Source organism: Neoarius graeffei, chromosome 6, assembly GCF_027579695.1.
Source record: "Neoarius graeffei isolate fNeoGra1 chromosome 6, fNeoGra1.pri, whole genome shotgun sequence".
NCBI classification, from domain to species: Eukaryota; Metazoa; Chordata; class Actinopteri; order Siluriformes; family Ariidae; genus Neoarius; species Neoarius graeffei.
This window is the reverse complement of record NC_083574.1, coordinates 104,944,094-104,961,077: the sequence shown is the minus strand read 5'-3', so window position 1 is coordinate 104,961,077 and position 16,984 is coordinate 104,944,094. Positions and strand designations below refer to the sequence as shown.

The 16,984-nt window shown below is 42.7% G+C and overlaps 1 protein-coding gene across 1 annotated transcript in view; it reads right to left on the bottom strand.

The window, feature by feature from the left end:
- trpm7 (transient receptor potential cation channel, subfamily M, member 7) overlaps positions 1-16,984 on the bottom strand; it is a 58,375-nt gene that overhangs the window by 21,800 nt on the left and 19,591 nt on the right. The window contains 15 exon segments of the mRNA XM_060924271.1: positions 7,657-7,831; positions 7,949-8,200; positions 9,575-9,703; positions 10,172-10,315; positions 12,580-12,732; positions 12,809-13,037; positions 13,377-13,654; positions 13,764-13,895; positions 14,080-14,220; positions 14,304-14,357; positions 14,481-14,615; positions 14,761-14,861; positions 15,952-16,024; positions 16,146-16,269; positions 16,765-16,939. Of these exon segments, the coding sequence (XP_060780254.1) occupies positions 7,657-7,831; positions 7,949-8,200; positions 9,575-9,703; positions 10,172-10,315; positions 12,580-12,732; positions 12,809-13,037; positions 13,377-13,654; positions 13,764-13,895; positions 14,080-14,220; positions 14,304-14,357; positions 14,481-14,615; positions 14,761-14,861; positions 15,952-16,024; positions 16,146-16,269; positions 16,765-16,939 (2,295 nt within the window).

The window sequence follows — 16,984 nt, the reverse complement described above, 5'->3', positions numbered from 1 at the left end:
CCCCCCCCCTACAATTTTTGTTGTTGCTATACTTAATGTTCCATTCGTATTTTTAAAAAATGGTTGTTGTACACATTTTTATTTTTTTCTTTTACACATTTTAAACATCTGTGCTTTTTAAAACATTTTTTTTTTTTTTACACATTTTAAACATCTCATAGCATCGTTAGCTAGCACCTCTTGGCAGACAACACACTGTGGCAGCTGTGGAGCATCTTCAGATCCAGTCCATGAAAATCCAAACTTTAAATAATCGTGGTCATACTTCCTTCTTTTTTCAGTCCCCCCAGGATTCCGCAGGCCTTTTTTGTGATTGTTGCAGGGGTTTTTCCAAAAAATTGCGATGAAAGTTGCGGTGTTTTTTAGGTTTTTGTTGCGATTACATTGCGGGAGGAAGTGAAAGTTGTGAGAAATTGTTGCGATTTTCTCTTTTTGTGATTAAAATTGAGTGATATGTTAAATATCAAGTTATTACTGAAAAACTATTGATTAAAAAAACAAAGACACTGAGAAATGGTCCTATAAACAACTTTACCAATATAAAAGATTACCAGGACTACAAAAATGCAGAAAAATAGGCTTTACTTATCCAAATGCACCTGTTGGTTCAAAAGTTAAAGTGCAGAGAACCTCACAGCACAACATGAAGTTACCTTAAAATATAATATAAATGCCTCAGCTTTCATGTAAAAAAAAAAACTATTAATACTAGTACTGTGTGCAGGCAGTCTCTCCTGAAGACTAAATTAAACAATAATTATAAACTAATAAAATAAATGGCTCAGGCTTCATAGAAGAAAAAAAACAATTTGAACAGAATCTCTCAGTATGATGCTGAAGCTGCCTAAACAATGGAAAATAAAATACCATTTTGGCAAAAATGTTGGCATCCATTAATTTATTGTATTAAGTAAAAAATAATGTAAAGTGCACACAGTCCTTCACTGTAAACATAACACACTTTCAGTAACAGAATTTAAGCCTATATAAACAGTGACTCGCACACAGTGTTGCCAGATACTGCTGACGTTTTCCAGCCCAAAATATGTTCAAAACCCACCAAAATGCACTTAAAACCGCCCAATCTGGCAACACTGTGCACATGCTGCTTCTCTTGAACGTATACACGGAAGTAAGGCGGAAGGTAGTTTGTCGACATCACCTCAAGACGATGCCAACGATTGGTCAAATTTGCGGGAAGGTTGCGGTGATTGGATATAATTGCAACACCGCCCTGAATTCGTGGGGATTGGTTGAATTTGCAAATCGCAACATCGTGAAATCCTGGAGGGTCTGGTTTTTTGCTTGGCCCAGACTCTGTCTCCTCACTCACTCACTGTAGCTTTAGGTACTAAAAATCGGTTCATTTTGTCTCTGGCAAAGGCTAGCTGCGCCCCCCCTGAAGAATTCTGGCGCCCCCTGGGGGGCACACCCCACACTTTGAAAAGCCCTGGCCTAACCTAAGCAGGTACACGGTGGCATCTATAGTTCGGACGTTTCATCAAGAGCACAGGTGAGAAACTTATCTTCTGTCAACAGACTGCTGTACTACATTACTGCATGTACTATAGCAACAGTTTTGGTATCTATTCCTGTATCATTCTCCAGTAAGCTACATGTATTTTGTTTGGCCTACATAGGATTGAACGTCAAGAGCACCAAGGAGGGAGGGGCCCCATATTCACACAGGAGCAAGAGAGAGGGATCATAAACCTCGTTTTGGCCAATAATGCAGTCAGACTTGGAGAAATTCAAACCCATATTGTCAATGATCACACAATTTTCAATAATGTCCAACAGGTCTCTCGGTCAACAATAGCCATCAAGTTCTGATGAAACGACTGTACAGAGTGCCATCTGAAAGAAATTCAGACAGGGTGAAAGTCCTGCGGCATGAACACGTGGAGGTAAGTTTTGTTCACCGACTGTAGTACTGTGTACCGCACATGTACGGGAATTTACTGTATAGCGGACCTGCAGTATCTTGATCTACACGATGTGATCGTTTGCTGTATTTCAGAGAGTTTTGCAAGTGGATGCAGAGGAAGTCCTGCATGAGTTTATATACATTGATGAGGCTGGATTTAACCTGACGACAGTGAGAAGAAGGGGAAGAAACCTCACTGGCCACAGGGCTATTGCACTGGGGAACACAGTTTTTGTTGAGTTAGGTCTGACAGCTGTTTTTAACTGATTTTTGGGTGCGGAATCCAAAACTGATCTCAGTTTTTCTCCATCACGTCAAGTTTTTGAACTATAGGATCCCTGTTTTCTTAAAAAATATGAAAAATACTGTACTTAACAGATATATGTGCTTGTTTTATAAAAATTTACAAATATTGACATACAAGTGATTCCACGCTTATGGGTACTGAAATGGGGACGTGAACTTATTTTTAAAAATTCACCTAAAACCATTTCTTTTTTTTACCATCAGGTCACAAAACATGTAATCTTTAATGAATGATGTGTTAAAAGATAACTTTAATTTTCTGAGATGTAATAAAAACATATTTATATGCCAAAGTCAGAACGTAACAGAAGTGTTGTGGACATATATATTCTCAATTTTAACAATGTAGAATTACTTTTTGAAACATAGGAAGGTGATGTTTTAGCAAATATAATTAATAAACATGTGTAGTAGAATAAACATACACATTCTTTCAATAAGATTAACATGGTATATAGCTAGATTGTAATTAATTTGTAACAGACGCGAGATGGACAATCGTAACAGAAGTAATGTAACAGACATCATTTTGGAACTCATAGGCTTGACTTTGGCATATAAATATGTTTTTATTACATCTCAGAAAATTAAAGTTATCTTTTAACACATCATTCATTAAAGATTACATGTTTTATGACCTGATGGTAAAAAAATAAATGGTTTTAGGTGAATAAGTTCATGTCCCCATTTCAGTACCCATAAGCGTGGAATCACTCATACAATGAAAGATGAAAGAAACAGGCATGACTGCAATGTTTATTTAACACTTATGTTTTTACAAAGGATATTGTATGAGCCATAATTCATTGAGTGTCATGAAATGTAACTCGGTCATGTCCTGTAATTTTGCTCCACGCCACCAGGGGGTTGTCTATTTATTTTGTGTATACCGGGTCACTGCAGTTCACGCTAGGGCTTTATAATGAAGGGAAAATTGAATGCAGGCGTTGCTGACTGGGGAAGCAAGCAGTTTTTCGACTGTGCCCGTGTGTGCTTTAGGTATGTTGTAAGTGAATGGTTTGTTATTTTGATACGTTTATTACGAGTTAATGTTTGTCACTGCAACTGATAAGAAAATAAATGTGTAAGAAGATCATTTTAACCGACGCTTCCGTTTGGTATCTTTGAGCGCACGTCTTAACTAGGCTATCTTCCATCGGCAACCAGTGCTAGACTATGTAAAGGGGCCAAGTCTGCACATTTACAGCTACTGTAATTATGATTGTGTGCAAGAAGAAGAAACCTTTATTTGTCACATGCACACTTCAAGCACAGTGAAATTCATCCTCTGCATTTAACCCATCTGAAGCAGTGAACACACACACACACACACACACACACTCAGAGCAGTGGGCAGCCACACCAGAGCGCCCGGGGAGCAGTCAGGGGTTCGGTACCTCGCTCAAGGGCACCTCACGTCAACCTAACCACATGTCTTTGGACTGTGGGGGAAACCGGAGCACCCGGAGGAAACCCACACAGACACGGGGAGAACATGCAAACTCCGCACAGAAAGGCCCTCGCCGGCCACGGGGCTCGAACCCGGACCTTCTTGCTGTGAGGCGACAGCGCTAACCACTACACCACCGTGCCGCCCGTACAAGTAGTTAAGGTAAAAATTTACGTTTATAGCTCTTTCTGGAGTGTTCAACTTGAGGACTATCGCATTTGATGCTCCAACAATAGTCAGCCATCATATGTACATCCCATCTACCCTGATAACGTTCTTCCATAACCTTCAAATAGTCTGACTACAGCTAATCAGTGGAATTTTGCTTATCTGGAGGGTAAGCTGTGGAGAAAAAAAACTTGACGTGCTAGGAAAAAAAAAAACCTGACTGCAATTTTGGAATCAGCATGCCAATTTTAGTTTTAATCGGCATAAAAATCTAACTCAACAGAAAATTTTTTTCAAATTGTTCCCCAGTGTTGTCAATGTACCAGGGCAACATTACCCTTTGTGCTGCCATTACACAGAATGGGCTCCTCCACCGCCATGCCAACTTGGGTCCTTACAACACTGACCTCATTCTTACCTTTTTAGACAGATTACACAATATTATCACAGCAGCAAACCAAACGGACCAGACGCAATACGTTGTCATCTGTCCATCGTTCTGCTCTGGTCCAAAACTGGTTTCATCAACACCCACAATTTATAGTTCGATACCTTCCACCATACTCCTCCTTCCTAAACCCCATCGAGGAGTTCTTCTCAGCATGGCGGTGGAAGGTTTATGATCTCCGGCCCTGTGTCCAGACGCCCCTCATTCAAGCTATGGAGGAAGCATGTGATCAAATCGATGCAGCATCAATACAAGGGTGGATTCGTCACTCCAGAAGATTCTTCCCACGTTGCCTTGCAAATGAAAATACAGCCTGTGATGTTGACGAGGCCAGATCCAGCCAGGCGGAGATGTGTTTAGTTTTCTTCAGGACTGAACTGGATATGTAATTGATGTTACAGTACAATGGTGCGTTCAGTAATACTGTATGAAAACCGGAAAATGTTTTATGAATGCTCTGTTGAAATGTTCAGTATTGACTGACTTGCGTAGATGAAAAGAAATATTTTCATTTAGTCTGCACAACTGGTGTCCTGTAGTGTTGGTGAATTTATTTTTACACTTTCTCTGTGCAAATGCTAAGTGTTTTAGGTTGAGCACAGGCTGTACTCGGGTTGAGGGGGGATGCCATCCCCCCGGAATAAAAAACGGTCAAAATCATCCCCCCTCTAAAACAGGCATCCCCCCTCCCTTCCCTTGAGCAATTTTATCAATAAATGTGGACATTGCTTCTATTTAACATTGGAATTAGAAATGCCATTCCACGTAGCTTTGCTGAAACTGAGCTACAATAAGCCACCGCGAGAGAGGGCAAGCGAAGCGTTTCCGTTATTTTTGATTTCATTCGGCGTCAGTGACGGCAGCGGATTGCAGCATCATGGCCAAGCGGAGTGCACAGCAAGACCTAAGCAAGTTCGGATTTAAGATCGCAAGAAAAAACATTTCAGGAGGTACAATAAGTCAAGAGTTCTGAATATCAGTCACACTTTCTGTGAGCCCGCTATCACGCTGTAAAGTTACTGATATGGAGCCTAATTTGTGGGCGGCGGATAACAACACAGCTATCATAATGAATGTTAGTTTGGAGTCTAGCCAGCTATCGATAGCTTACTCAGGTTCATGTTCGCTTTGATTTCTTGTATAAGGCCGTTAATTTAATCAGCCTGGACGTTCGTTTGTTATTCTTCAAGCAACAAAAAGTGTTATTCAAGACAGGAAGGCTAAAATTAACGACACTAGCAGTTTTGAAGGCTTCATTGCCTCATTAGAGAGCCGGTCACAACATGTAAGGCAGAGCCGGATTGGTGTAGGACTCGACAAAGTGTCTGCTAAAATGCAGCTTTCTTTTTCTTCGTCACAGGCTCTTCTTCTGTCTCCTCAATGGGCCTTTTCCCCTTTCCAAAGAAACTTTCCAAAGACGCCTGCTTTTAACTCATTTTGCTAGCTTGTATCCAGTATGTATCAAAGTATCCAAGGCAGCTCCTTGGTAACCGTCAACGTTAAGGTGTCACGTGACCTAGATAACAGCGGGAATCAAAAAAATGCATAATGCCTCAAACATCTTTTAGGAAGTTTAGTCTGATTTACTGTTGCTTGTTTTAGCTGACTGGTTCCCTACCTACCTCTGCATTTAACTCAGTGTTCAGCTTTGAATAAAAATTCTATTGACTTGATATGAAAAGATTCAGTTGTTCATTTACATTGCCTGCTGAGGTTTTAATAAATTATTTACCAAACGATTTAAAAGGAGCCTACCATGACTATGAAGTTACACTTCAAAATTTGTCCTCTGCATTTCACCCTAATATGGAGAATGTGGTCGGTATGTCAGCCAGGAGACTGACCAAATATGACACGACATCCACACTGTGCATGTTTTACAGTAAAATACCAGTGTTATGTTTTTTACAACAATAAAAAGGGTACACAGTGTGTACTACACACTTTATCAGCACAAAATACTGCATGTCTGGTAAATGAACAAGGTCCACAGACCTACATTGTGTGCAAACCCTCCTAAACGCAAACCGGTTTCCCACCGACGGACCGACCGATGGGTCGACACGCGACTAACGCTACGTTCACACTGCAAGGCTTAATGCTCAATTCCGATTTTTTTGTGAGGTCGTTCACATTAACAAATATATGCGACTTGTATGTGATCCTCAGTATGAACGAAAAGCGACCTAAAAGTGTTCCGCATGCGCACTGCAGGATACGACGACGTCACACGCAGTGAGCATGGCCAGTGTTTACGGAAGTAAAACCGCCCAGTTGCGGTATGACCCATCCAATCTAGCTTGAATAGCTGCATCCCCCCAAATGGAAATCAGCTCCCTAACCTCTGCGTCCTTCCATTGAGAAGATTCAGAACCTTCACAGCCCGAAGCGTCCCTCGCATTGATGTCATGCGCAGGGGCGCAGATACGTTTTTTGAACTGGGGGGGACAAAGCTGCCAGCAAACCAACCCCAACATGCCTGTCAAACTCGTTGTGGGTTACCATAGCAACCAAGCTCGAGCTCGCAACCTGTGCAGTCTGCGCAGCTCAACCAACCGAATATCAGTCTTTGTTTTGTTTTATGTGAATTGTTGCAACTATGTATGTACTGCCGTGCACTTCAATAAACCGAATGGTAATTAGTCTTTTGATTTTTCCGTGAGGTTTGCCTTATGCAAAGAAAGACAGCATAGACGTTTTTTCCTCCCTATAAGTGGGGGGGACCGAACGAGGTGAATTTAAATCTGGGTGGGACGAGTCCCACCCTCCATCTGCGCCCGTGATTATGCGCCATGTTGTTGTAACTTTTTTTGAGAGACCCGCCGCCTACTTCAGCGCAGAATAGTGACGTTTGTGGCTTGTTGATGACGTGTAAGTCGGATGAATGCGACCTGGCGGTTCAGACTGAAGTCGCATATGAAAAGAGCGGATAGGAATCGGAATTAGGACCACATATCCAAACGGCCTGGGTCGGATTTGAAAAAATCGGATCTGTGTCGTTCATATCGTCAATAAAAGATCGGATACAGGTCACATATGGGCGAAAAGATCGGATTTGAGTCACTTCAGCCTGCAGTGTGAACGTAGCCTAAACATTTCACCATCCCCCCCGGTTTGATTTTACAACTCGACCACTGAGCACAGGAGTGTTTAACTGATTCAAACACAATCAGACCATATGATGGATGTGTTCGTTATGACAAGAATATAGGGGTTTTATAAGAAATTTGACTAAAGTGTTCCATTTTGCAAACGATCTGAGGTGTTGTGCTAATTGTGTGAAGTGTTTTGAAAAACTGGGCCCTGTTTTCAAAATTGTGCTTAAGCAATTGAAAAAAAACTGCAAAACATTTCTACCATCAATCTCGTAGGCGTAGACCTCCCCATACATCATCCAGTAAGGCTGGAAGACCACATCGACGATGAGGGACCAGTGAGGCTCAGAGTTGGGGTAGAGGATGGCTTTACGGGGAACACCGTACGTCACCAACACCACCAGCATGATCACGACGATGTAGAACATGTTCGCTACCTGCCCACACAAACCATCGTTCATCACCGTTATACATGTTACATCAACACGCTCGAATAGAATTACTAATATTACTGTCGTGTTCGAGTACTCCTATTAACTAACTAACTATCTCACCATCTTGCCAATCATCATGACATAAGGTCCAGCCTGCTGGTTGACGGCGAGGATGTCGAGGAGCCGGACGTACCAGAAGATGATGTTAAGGCAGTAAACGATCCTCCCGATGACAAAGACGTCGTCAGAGCCGAGGCGCAGGCCGAAGCCCACCACAAACATCACGATGGCGATGAAGTCAGAAGTGTTAAAGTAATCGCTGAACCACACTTTGATTTTCTGACTGATCTTTCCTCCTTCAGACATGAACATCTACATGGAGACAGTGAGAACTCCTTTACAGGTCAACTGCAAGTTTATTAACATCTATTTGTTAGAGATGAAAGTGGAGCAAAGAAAAAAAAAAAAACCTGAACTTCTGAAAGTCAAACTAAGATATGGGGGGCAGCGTCCCCCGAAAATATTTTAATAACATAACACGCAAAACGCTGCATTCTTGTGCATTCTAGTACTGATTTTCACTAAAACAAGTTATAAAATTTTAAGCCTTTTTCTTTCATGTACATTAATGATTAACATGTCAAAAATATCAAATTTAATTCCCCGAGTTAATGAGTAATTTTCAGGAGTGCGTTTAGAAAACGTGGTGGTTTTCCTGCTGCACAGTTCATTACTTTGGAAAAAATCAGACAGTTGAAGGTAAACTCAGCAAAATCCCAAAACAGTGCTGTGAAACAGTAAAGGTCTGTTAGAGTTTCTAAAGCTTTCAGGTTTCAGTGTTGGGGACGTTGAGCCTCGTTTATCAATCTTTTAGTAGAGTTGTGCGTTTGTAGAAGCTAAAGTGAACTAAACATTTCCTATTCAGATTTATGCGAGTTGAAGCCGATCGTTTACATTAGTTTGTATTGTCTGTAAATTTAAAGACACCAATGAAAACCAAATTTCTCATGTAAATCAGGGGCGTAGTGAGGATTTTTCAGAGTGTGTGTGTGTGTGACACACTGACTGGCAGCCTGAGTGCATTATGGAACCAAAAATAATTCCCATTGCTAGTTTTAGGCAGCTTAGAAACCGGCTCTTCCGTTATTGCTGTTTCTTCCACGTTTTCTTGATGTTCTAGAAACGGCGCTAAAACTCAGCTTCCAAACCACAAACTGCAACTTTGATTGAAAAAAAAAAAAAAACATAATAAATTGCTGACCTCTCTTCACGTCGAAAGAAGGAGGAAAGTTTTGCTTGTTTTGACACGGCGAATTATTAACACACGAGGAAATACTCGTAATTTGGAACTAAAAAGACCGCAGCTACACTGGCGGCTTGAACACGCTTTCTAGTGCGATTGTGTTGCGCTTGCGCAGAACGGTGTCAGTCCTGCGCGCCTTAGCACGTGCACGCGCCGTTAACAAAGAACACCTGTCTTTAATCAATGAACTGTGTTTGGGCTGTTTAAGGACCGCGCTCATGCAAGGACGATGTGAAGTATTACGCCGCGTCTAGGAACGCGAAAAATCCAAAAAATAAATTTCTCTATTCGGAAAACCGGAGATTTTCAAGAGTTGTCAAATATCCGGAAGACTTTCATCCCTGATTTATTCACCATCACTCGCTCTTTTTTTGTTGTTGTTGGTTGACCTTCATATCCACGCAGCCTGTGTATGTCGGTGTGTGCTATTTGCATGCATGTACCTCACGTATTTTCTCAATAGCAGAGGTGAAGACGTACAGGATGACGGCCCACTCCTGCAGCGACGGAAAGCTCGGCAGTTTCACCAACACCACGTACGAGTAGAGCATCAGGAAGGCCAGATAGAACAGCTAAACAAAGGGTGGATCACACACTTACATCAACTTCCTGTCACAGCACCACATCACCATGACAAAGCCAGTTCTCATTCCGACTCAAGTTTAACTAAATATTATAAACAGATCAAGTACATCTGGTAACGAGGGAACACTGCAATTTGGGACAAAGCCTTAAAATAACACCACACACAGAGAAAAGCAACTTTACTGCTAAACAAATGGTGGGAAAGAGTTTAAGACATGCACCTCTGTCTCTGTGTGTGTACACCTGAGTGTATGAGTGGCTCAGGGCATTTTTCCAGAACCTTTATCTTTGTTAAAGAAGATGATAGCATCAGTGAGACGTGCTGTTCATAATCTCTCAGTGTTAAGGGCAGTAGGATTGGGGTTACACACTCAATTAGTCAGCATCTAACACACACACACACACACACACACAAGGGGGGTGGGGGGGAATCATGGAAAAGACTGTTTATACACCGTGTTGGTCCAGAACTTGACGATGGGGGCGTGGTAGAAAGCGTAGAACTTGCGTGTGATGGGCAACCGACGTGAGCGCACGAGAACCTCTGCCTCACTCTTCATTTCCGCGTGCTCGTTCATGCGAGAGTCCTTAAATACATCCTGAACACACACACACACACACACACACACACACGTTAGCATCTTTCTTCTTGCTCATTTGTTTCTAGAAATTACGTCTAGTTTACAGCAGGGGTTTCCAAACAGCCTCAATTGTACATTTAAATTTTCCGAAAACCCAAACCTTGGCAACTTTACATTTGTATTCCAAATCTATAATTTGGGACTACTGTAAAACATTTTACTGAGTAACATAAGGGACTAAAACCCAAAAGAAATATCTGCAAGCAGCGATGAGGGGGCCAAGCAACCCAGAAGAGCATAGTTGCCATGGAAACATCATGTAATTTTTCTCAAGGGCATGGCTGTATGCACTCAAGTTTCATGTCAACTGACCAAAGATTGGCTGAGATACGAGCTCACTTCCCGTTGGGTGGCTTCGCCGGATTAGTTATGTTGACCTGAAAAGTTGCCATGTCTCAGCCTTGAGAACTCCCGCAGTATCAGCAGATACAAGAGTTAATCTCGGCAGTTTATTAAGAAAGGAGAGCTCGCAGCTCTTCACAGCTTTATGAAAACCAGGTGGTGTGTCTGAAAGGACGACGAGCTCGGTTTCTTTCAAAATTTTCCACCATCATCGTTTGAGCGGTCTCTCCAGAATGGTGCATAATCAGTCCTTCGCTTTCAGACACAACACTAGTTTGTTTAGAGAGACGCGTCCTTTCAGACACACCTCCTGATTTTTATAAAGCTGTGTCAAGAAACTGCCCTTTAGAGGGTTATAAATGATATCCTGTTGGTTGCTGACTCTGGCACGCAATCAGTTCTTGGGTTCCTTGATTTGACTGTGGCCTTTGATACTGTCGATCACGACATTCCTTTGTCCCGACTGGGGAACGTAAAGGGTTTAAGGGGATGTGTGTTGGACTGGTTCAAGTCTTATCTTAATTACAGGATGTTCTGTGTTGGTAATGATCTCGCGATGTCCTCAAGAGCCCACAAAAGTTGTGGGGTCCCTCAGGGGTCCATTCTAGGCCCTGTTCTTTTTTTACTTCATCATCTTCCGTTGGGTCGAATTTTCAGGAAGAATAACATATTTTTCCATCGCTATAGTGATGACACCCAGATTTATTTTCCTGTCAGCAATAAATCTGTTGATGCATTATTAAATGCCAGGTCATAAAAAGTTGTTTTTATGAACTCAGGGTTTTGGCAAAAGTCAAGCCCTTTTTAAGGACGGAGGACGTAGAGTGACACACCTGCATTTTTTCGAGACTTGACTATTGTAACTCTTTTAATCGAGGTTACAGCTTGTTCAGAATGCAGCAGGCAGATGTGTGACAGGTTCTCGCAAATACGAGTCTATTACTCCAGGTCTCACATCGTTACTCTGACTGCCAGTTAAATTCAGACCTGATTTTAAGATTTTACTTTCAGTTTTTAAATTCCTTTATGATCAAGCACCAAGTTACTTGTCAGAAATGCTCATCAGGCTTTTAGTGGTGTTGTGCCTCGGTTCTGGAATGAACAGCTCCTCCTCTTCGTGTGTAAAACCAGATTAAAAACTTTCCATTGCATTTAACTGTCCTTAATTATTAATTTTATATCTTATCAAGCCTCGAGTTGCTGCTTGTTTTTTATTTGCATGGCACTGTCTATGGTGGTCGATTCGTATTTTTTCTGTTGGGTGCTTTGTTTAGCACTTTGGTATGGCAGTGACTTATTTAAAACGTGGTATAGAAATAAATTTGATTGTTCTGAGCAGGTACACAGGTGAAGAAATATGTCCTTTTGTTTAAAAAAAAAAAAAAAACTACGCTTGTACAGCATGTCAGCGTAACGAAAAAGACTAAAACAGGAAGTACACCGAATTTAAATGTGGCATCAAAAATCTAGATTCACAGTTGGAGGAATATTTCTGATATTGATTTGTAAAATAAATGAAAACAAAAGAGGAGATTTAGAGTTTTTCATGACCACGTTTGTAAATTTAGACCCTTAGTTTGGGAACCCTGGTGTACAAGTACCTTGCGTGAACGCGCGTGTGTTTTTATATACTACTGAGGACCAAATGTCCCTACAAGGATTGTAAAATCTGACAATTTTGACCTTGTGGGGATATTTGGATGGTCCCCATAAGGAAATTGTTGTGTTTATTAATAAACAAATAGATAGAACCAAAGAGTTTCCTTTCATTACTGAGGTTAAGGTAGGGTTAGGTGCAGGTACAGCATTAATTAACTGCAATAATAATTATATCAATGAAAGGTCCTCACAAGGATAGTGAGACAAACGTGTGTGTGTACCATCTGGATGCCGTCGGGGTTCTGCAGGTTGTGTTCACTGTCCTCCATGGTCATCTGGTGAGCGTCCTGACACTGAGGGATGTGGGCCATTTCCGCTTTACTCTTATACTCCAACATCAGGATGGCAGGGAACACCAGGATGCTCAGGATCACCTGACACACAAGGAATTAAGACATGCAGACAGAAATAATAAGAGCCAGACAGAGTGAGAGGCAGGCAGAGCTGCACCTTGTACCAGGAGTTCTTGCGCATGTTGAGGCGACCCATCCACATGTCAGACAGCAACATCTGCGTGCACGTGTGAGCGACAAACGGGCGCAGGCGTGACGATACGGCCAGCTTCAGACACGTCGAATTACTCCAGTTCTTTAGCTCATAGGTCAGCAACTTCATCGCCATCATCTCATCCTGCCGGAAGGACTGCTCCAACAGGTCCACCGCCAGCTGGCCAAACTCACTGACACACACACACACACTTCAATGCCACATTTTACTCTTTGAATTCAACTCAATGAATTTCAAAAATACTTTGACTCTCTTTAACTGAATCGGACTCACTGACTCACCAAGCGAATCTGATTCACTGCAACTGAGTGTACAAGACTGGGCAGAATCAAGAGTACTCTACTCACGAGAATGAAGTGATGCGTTTTCATCGACTCTGACTCGTTAGAATCGACTGTACTGTACCCGTTAACAGACTCTCACTCGCCGAGACTGAATGAACCACACGAACTGAACCGGACTAATTTGAATCACTGAATCTGATTCGGCTGAATCATTGTGACTGACTCACTTGGAGTACTCTTTGAGCTCCTCGGACATGTCGTCCACCACATCACTTTTTTTGGCCTCGTAGCTCATGGAGCGGCTGAGCTTGCAGGCGACGAGCGCCTTGGCCATGTTCTCCTCCCCGTGCTGCCAGAAGAACAGCGCCATCTTTTGCCTCTTCATCAGAACGGCCCACACCAGCAGCTCATTAAACGGGTACGGAAAGCGCCGAGTCTCAGGGTCATCGATATCCACCACGTCTTCCTTACTACGCCTGTGCTGCACATCAGCACTCGAATCCAGCTGAGAGACAGACAGACAGACAGACAGACAGACAGGTCACATGATGAAGTTCCTGCGTGAGAGAGAATTAATCAAGCAACCTGCAGTGACCCGACAGGCTTCACTCTACCTTTGGTTTGTAAGGCTGAGCGGTCTTAATGAAGTGGTTGTGCCGTGTTTTCTCCTTCTTTTCAGCCTGAATACTGAAAGCCTCGTGACTTTTCCGCAGAGGAGGCGCGCCAGGTGCAGCGCGGCCCGATCGCTATGGAAACCACAAGCATCCGAGAACGGTCTACTCAATTACAATACATGACCCGCATGTCGATTTAAACAGTCCCAGACCCACCTACACTGCTAATACGAAGGTCATGTGATCTCAGTGCATTATAGCTAAACCTTACTGACAGAACCCGGATCACGAGCTCAATCAACAGCTGTGCAGTTACCCGGACGTTGCCGTGCAGGTTGTTGTAGATGATCCTGAAGCGCTTGCGTGTGTAGTTACAGCGGTATGTCCCGCCCATCAGGTGCTCAATCACCAAACCCACATCGATCAGAGTGATCTTGTAGTTCGGAGGGAGATTCCCCTGTAGGAGGGTAATATTAACGTCGTCAATAAGAAAAACAGCACGCGTGTTTAAAAAGTGTGTATCAAGTGAAAAACGTGGACCTGTTTGACGTCTCTGACGAGCTGCAGTAACGTCGGGTTCGCTGGTAACTGCTTCTGTAAGAACAGAGCCAAGAACACACTTAGTGCTCGGGCATTAAGGTCAGTCTCAGGCTCTTTTATGCTTCGGCTTGTTCTGGGACTCCGAGACCCACCCTGTGTGTGTGTGTGTGTGTGTACCGTGTTGTAAAGTTCCTCCAGGCGTGAGATGGTGAGGAACCGGTGCATGCTTACACCATTTTCAATTAGCAGCTTCACAAAATCTACACGGTCCATCACCAATGCGTCCAGCATGGCCTGTTCCAAGGAATCTACCTACACACACACACACGATTTGACCACACTGACCTCTGGAAGTTTTCAGTAAAAACAGAAACGTGATTCCTCATGCACTTAAATTTCCACTGGTTTTACTAAGGTGACTGTTTAACCACACACACACACACACACACACACTCACTAGTAACTTTTGCCCGTAAACAAACACGTGATCTTTTGCGATGTCCACTCGGTCCCACGCCAGTGTCAATACGAGTTGATCAAAGGCAGATGCATCAGTGCCTGCATGAATGCACACACACACACACACACACACACACCAGAGGTTTTACTGCTCGTGTGACCACAAGTGAATGTCATGACCCGATTTCTTATCATTCGCCTTCTCAAAAATTCCAACTTTTCCACCTACTCATTCTACATGGGAAAAAAACAAAAAAAACCTTTTAATATCTTTACCATTTAAAAAATAAATAAATAAATCACACATTGATTCATTCATTTTCTGTAAACCTTTACTCCACTTCAAGCACAGGCTTGCTACATAAATAAAGGGTCAGATATAAGTATAGATATACAGCCTACAAAACATTTCCCAACAAGTTCGTACAGTTTTCTTTTTAAATCGCTTTACTGCAAGTCCCTTTACAGTCGCATCGCACATTTCCTTATGCGCTGATGCGACACGTCCCCCGATTATTAGTGATGTAGGACATAAAAGGGACCTGATGCCCTTCTTAAGCCTAGGTTACAACCGGACGTATGATTTTTTGGCCGTGCGATTTTTGGCGTTTCCCAAATCGCTGCGTTTTTTTTTGTTTGTAGAGAAAGACACATGTTGGCTGTAAGTTTGTCTTGCAACCTGAAAAAAACGTAAGCGCCCGTAGAGTTTGTTTGACATGACAAAGAACCTCTGCGGCCGGTCTACGGCTTGAAAATCAGCACATCACACGCGCGCCCTCCGTGCGTTTTTTGCACGTAGACCAGCCGTAGCAACACGTACGGCCGGTTGTGACCGAGGCTTCACACCCTTCATGCCTGACGCTAGTAAAGTGCGACAAAAATAATTAGCGACTTAAGGCTCTAACTTCAAAATCTGACGCTTGGCCGTGTTTGATCACTGGATAAGGAGTTTATAATTACGCTACCCTAAGCTAATGGCTGAATGTTTAAAACGGTGCGGTGTAAAGATGCAGAAGGGTTTGGATCAGAGAGGAAAGGCTGCGTTGATGTGGACTGGAACCTTTGACTTTGTACTGTGCTGCTGGAGCTCAGCCAAGGTCAACATGGAATGTATGAAGAACAAAAAGCTGTTAGCTCTCAAACTCTCTCTCACACACACACACACACACACACACACACACACACGTACCTTTAAGCAGAGCCTTCAGGATGGCCACATCAATGTCCTGATGTTCCTCTGAGCCAACATGAAACACAGTTATCTATCAGGACATACAAAACCAGTCATCACAAGCTTACGGGGGTCAGTATGAAGAGGTCTAATTCACTGAAACACTATGTATAACCAGTGTGTGTGTGTGTGTGTGTGTGTGTGTGTGTTACCAGCTCTTTGTTTTTCATACACTCCATGAGCGTCTGGAAGAGATGCACAGCATCATTCTGACTGAAGTTAAAGGTTTTTTTGATTGTCGCAATGATGTCGAGCTCAACACCGTCTGGAAGACAACTGTATAAATCACACACACACACACACACACACACACACACACTTCAGTCTCCAGGTCACAGTCACTTTGTCCACAGAGGTACAATCTTACATAAGGTCCATCGTGAGCGACGATTTTATCTCTGACTTTTTCAATAACTATATTTACCTTACACACGACCTCACACTCGAATAACCAAAATCACCACAATTTTTCTTTTTAAGATGTGATTTAAGATAAGAGATCATTTTTTGCAGTGTAATGCGTTTTAGGGAAGGGAGAAAAAAAAAACATGGGGGTGGACAAGGAAAACTAGATGAACTTCTGGAAACAACACCGTATTCTATTGTGGAAGCAAAGGAAGTAGTGGAAATGTTTTAAAGGAGAGACAGTGAATGTGAGGGGAACACACACACACACACGAAACAAAGGGAACAGGAAAATGGAACAGCAGAAACGAGAACAAGAAAACCATCAAACAAGGAACATCTATAACTTAAAGGTGTGTGTGTTACCCATCATCCTCGGTTTGCTTATGGACAAAAGACAGAATGTCTGCCGCACGCCCGGTTCCTTCACACACCACGACAGGGACAGGTGGGTTCTCCTGCAGATACTCCAACACAGTCAGGATCACATTCGGCCCACCTTCAAAGATCAGAGCTACGACTGGCACACCCTGCCCGATACCTACACACACACACACACACACACACACACACTCAAAACCACACT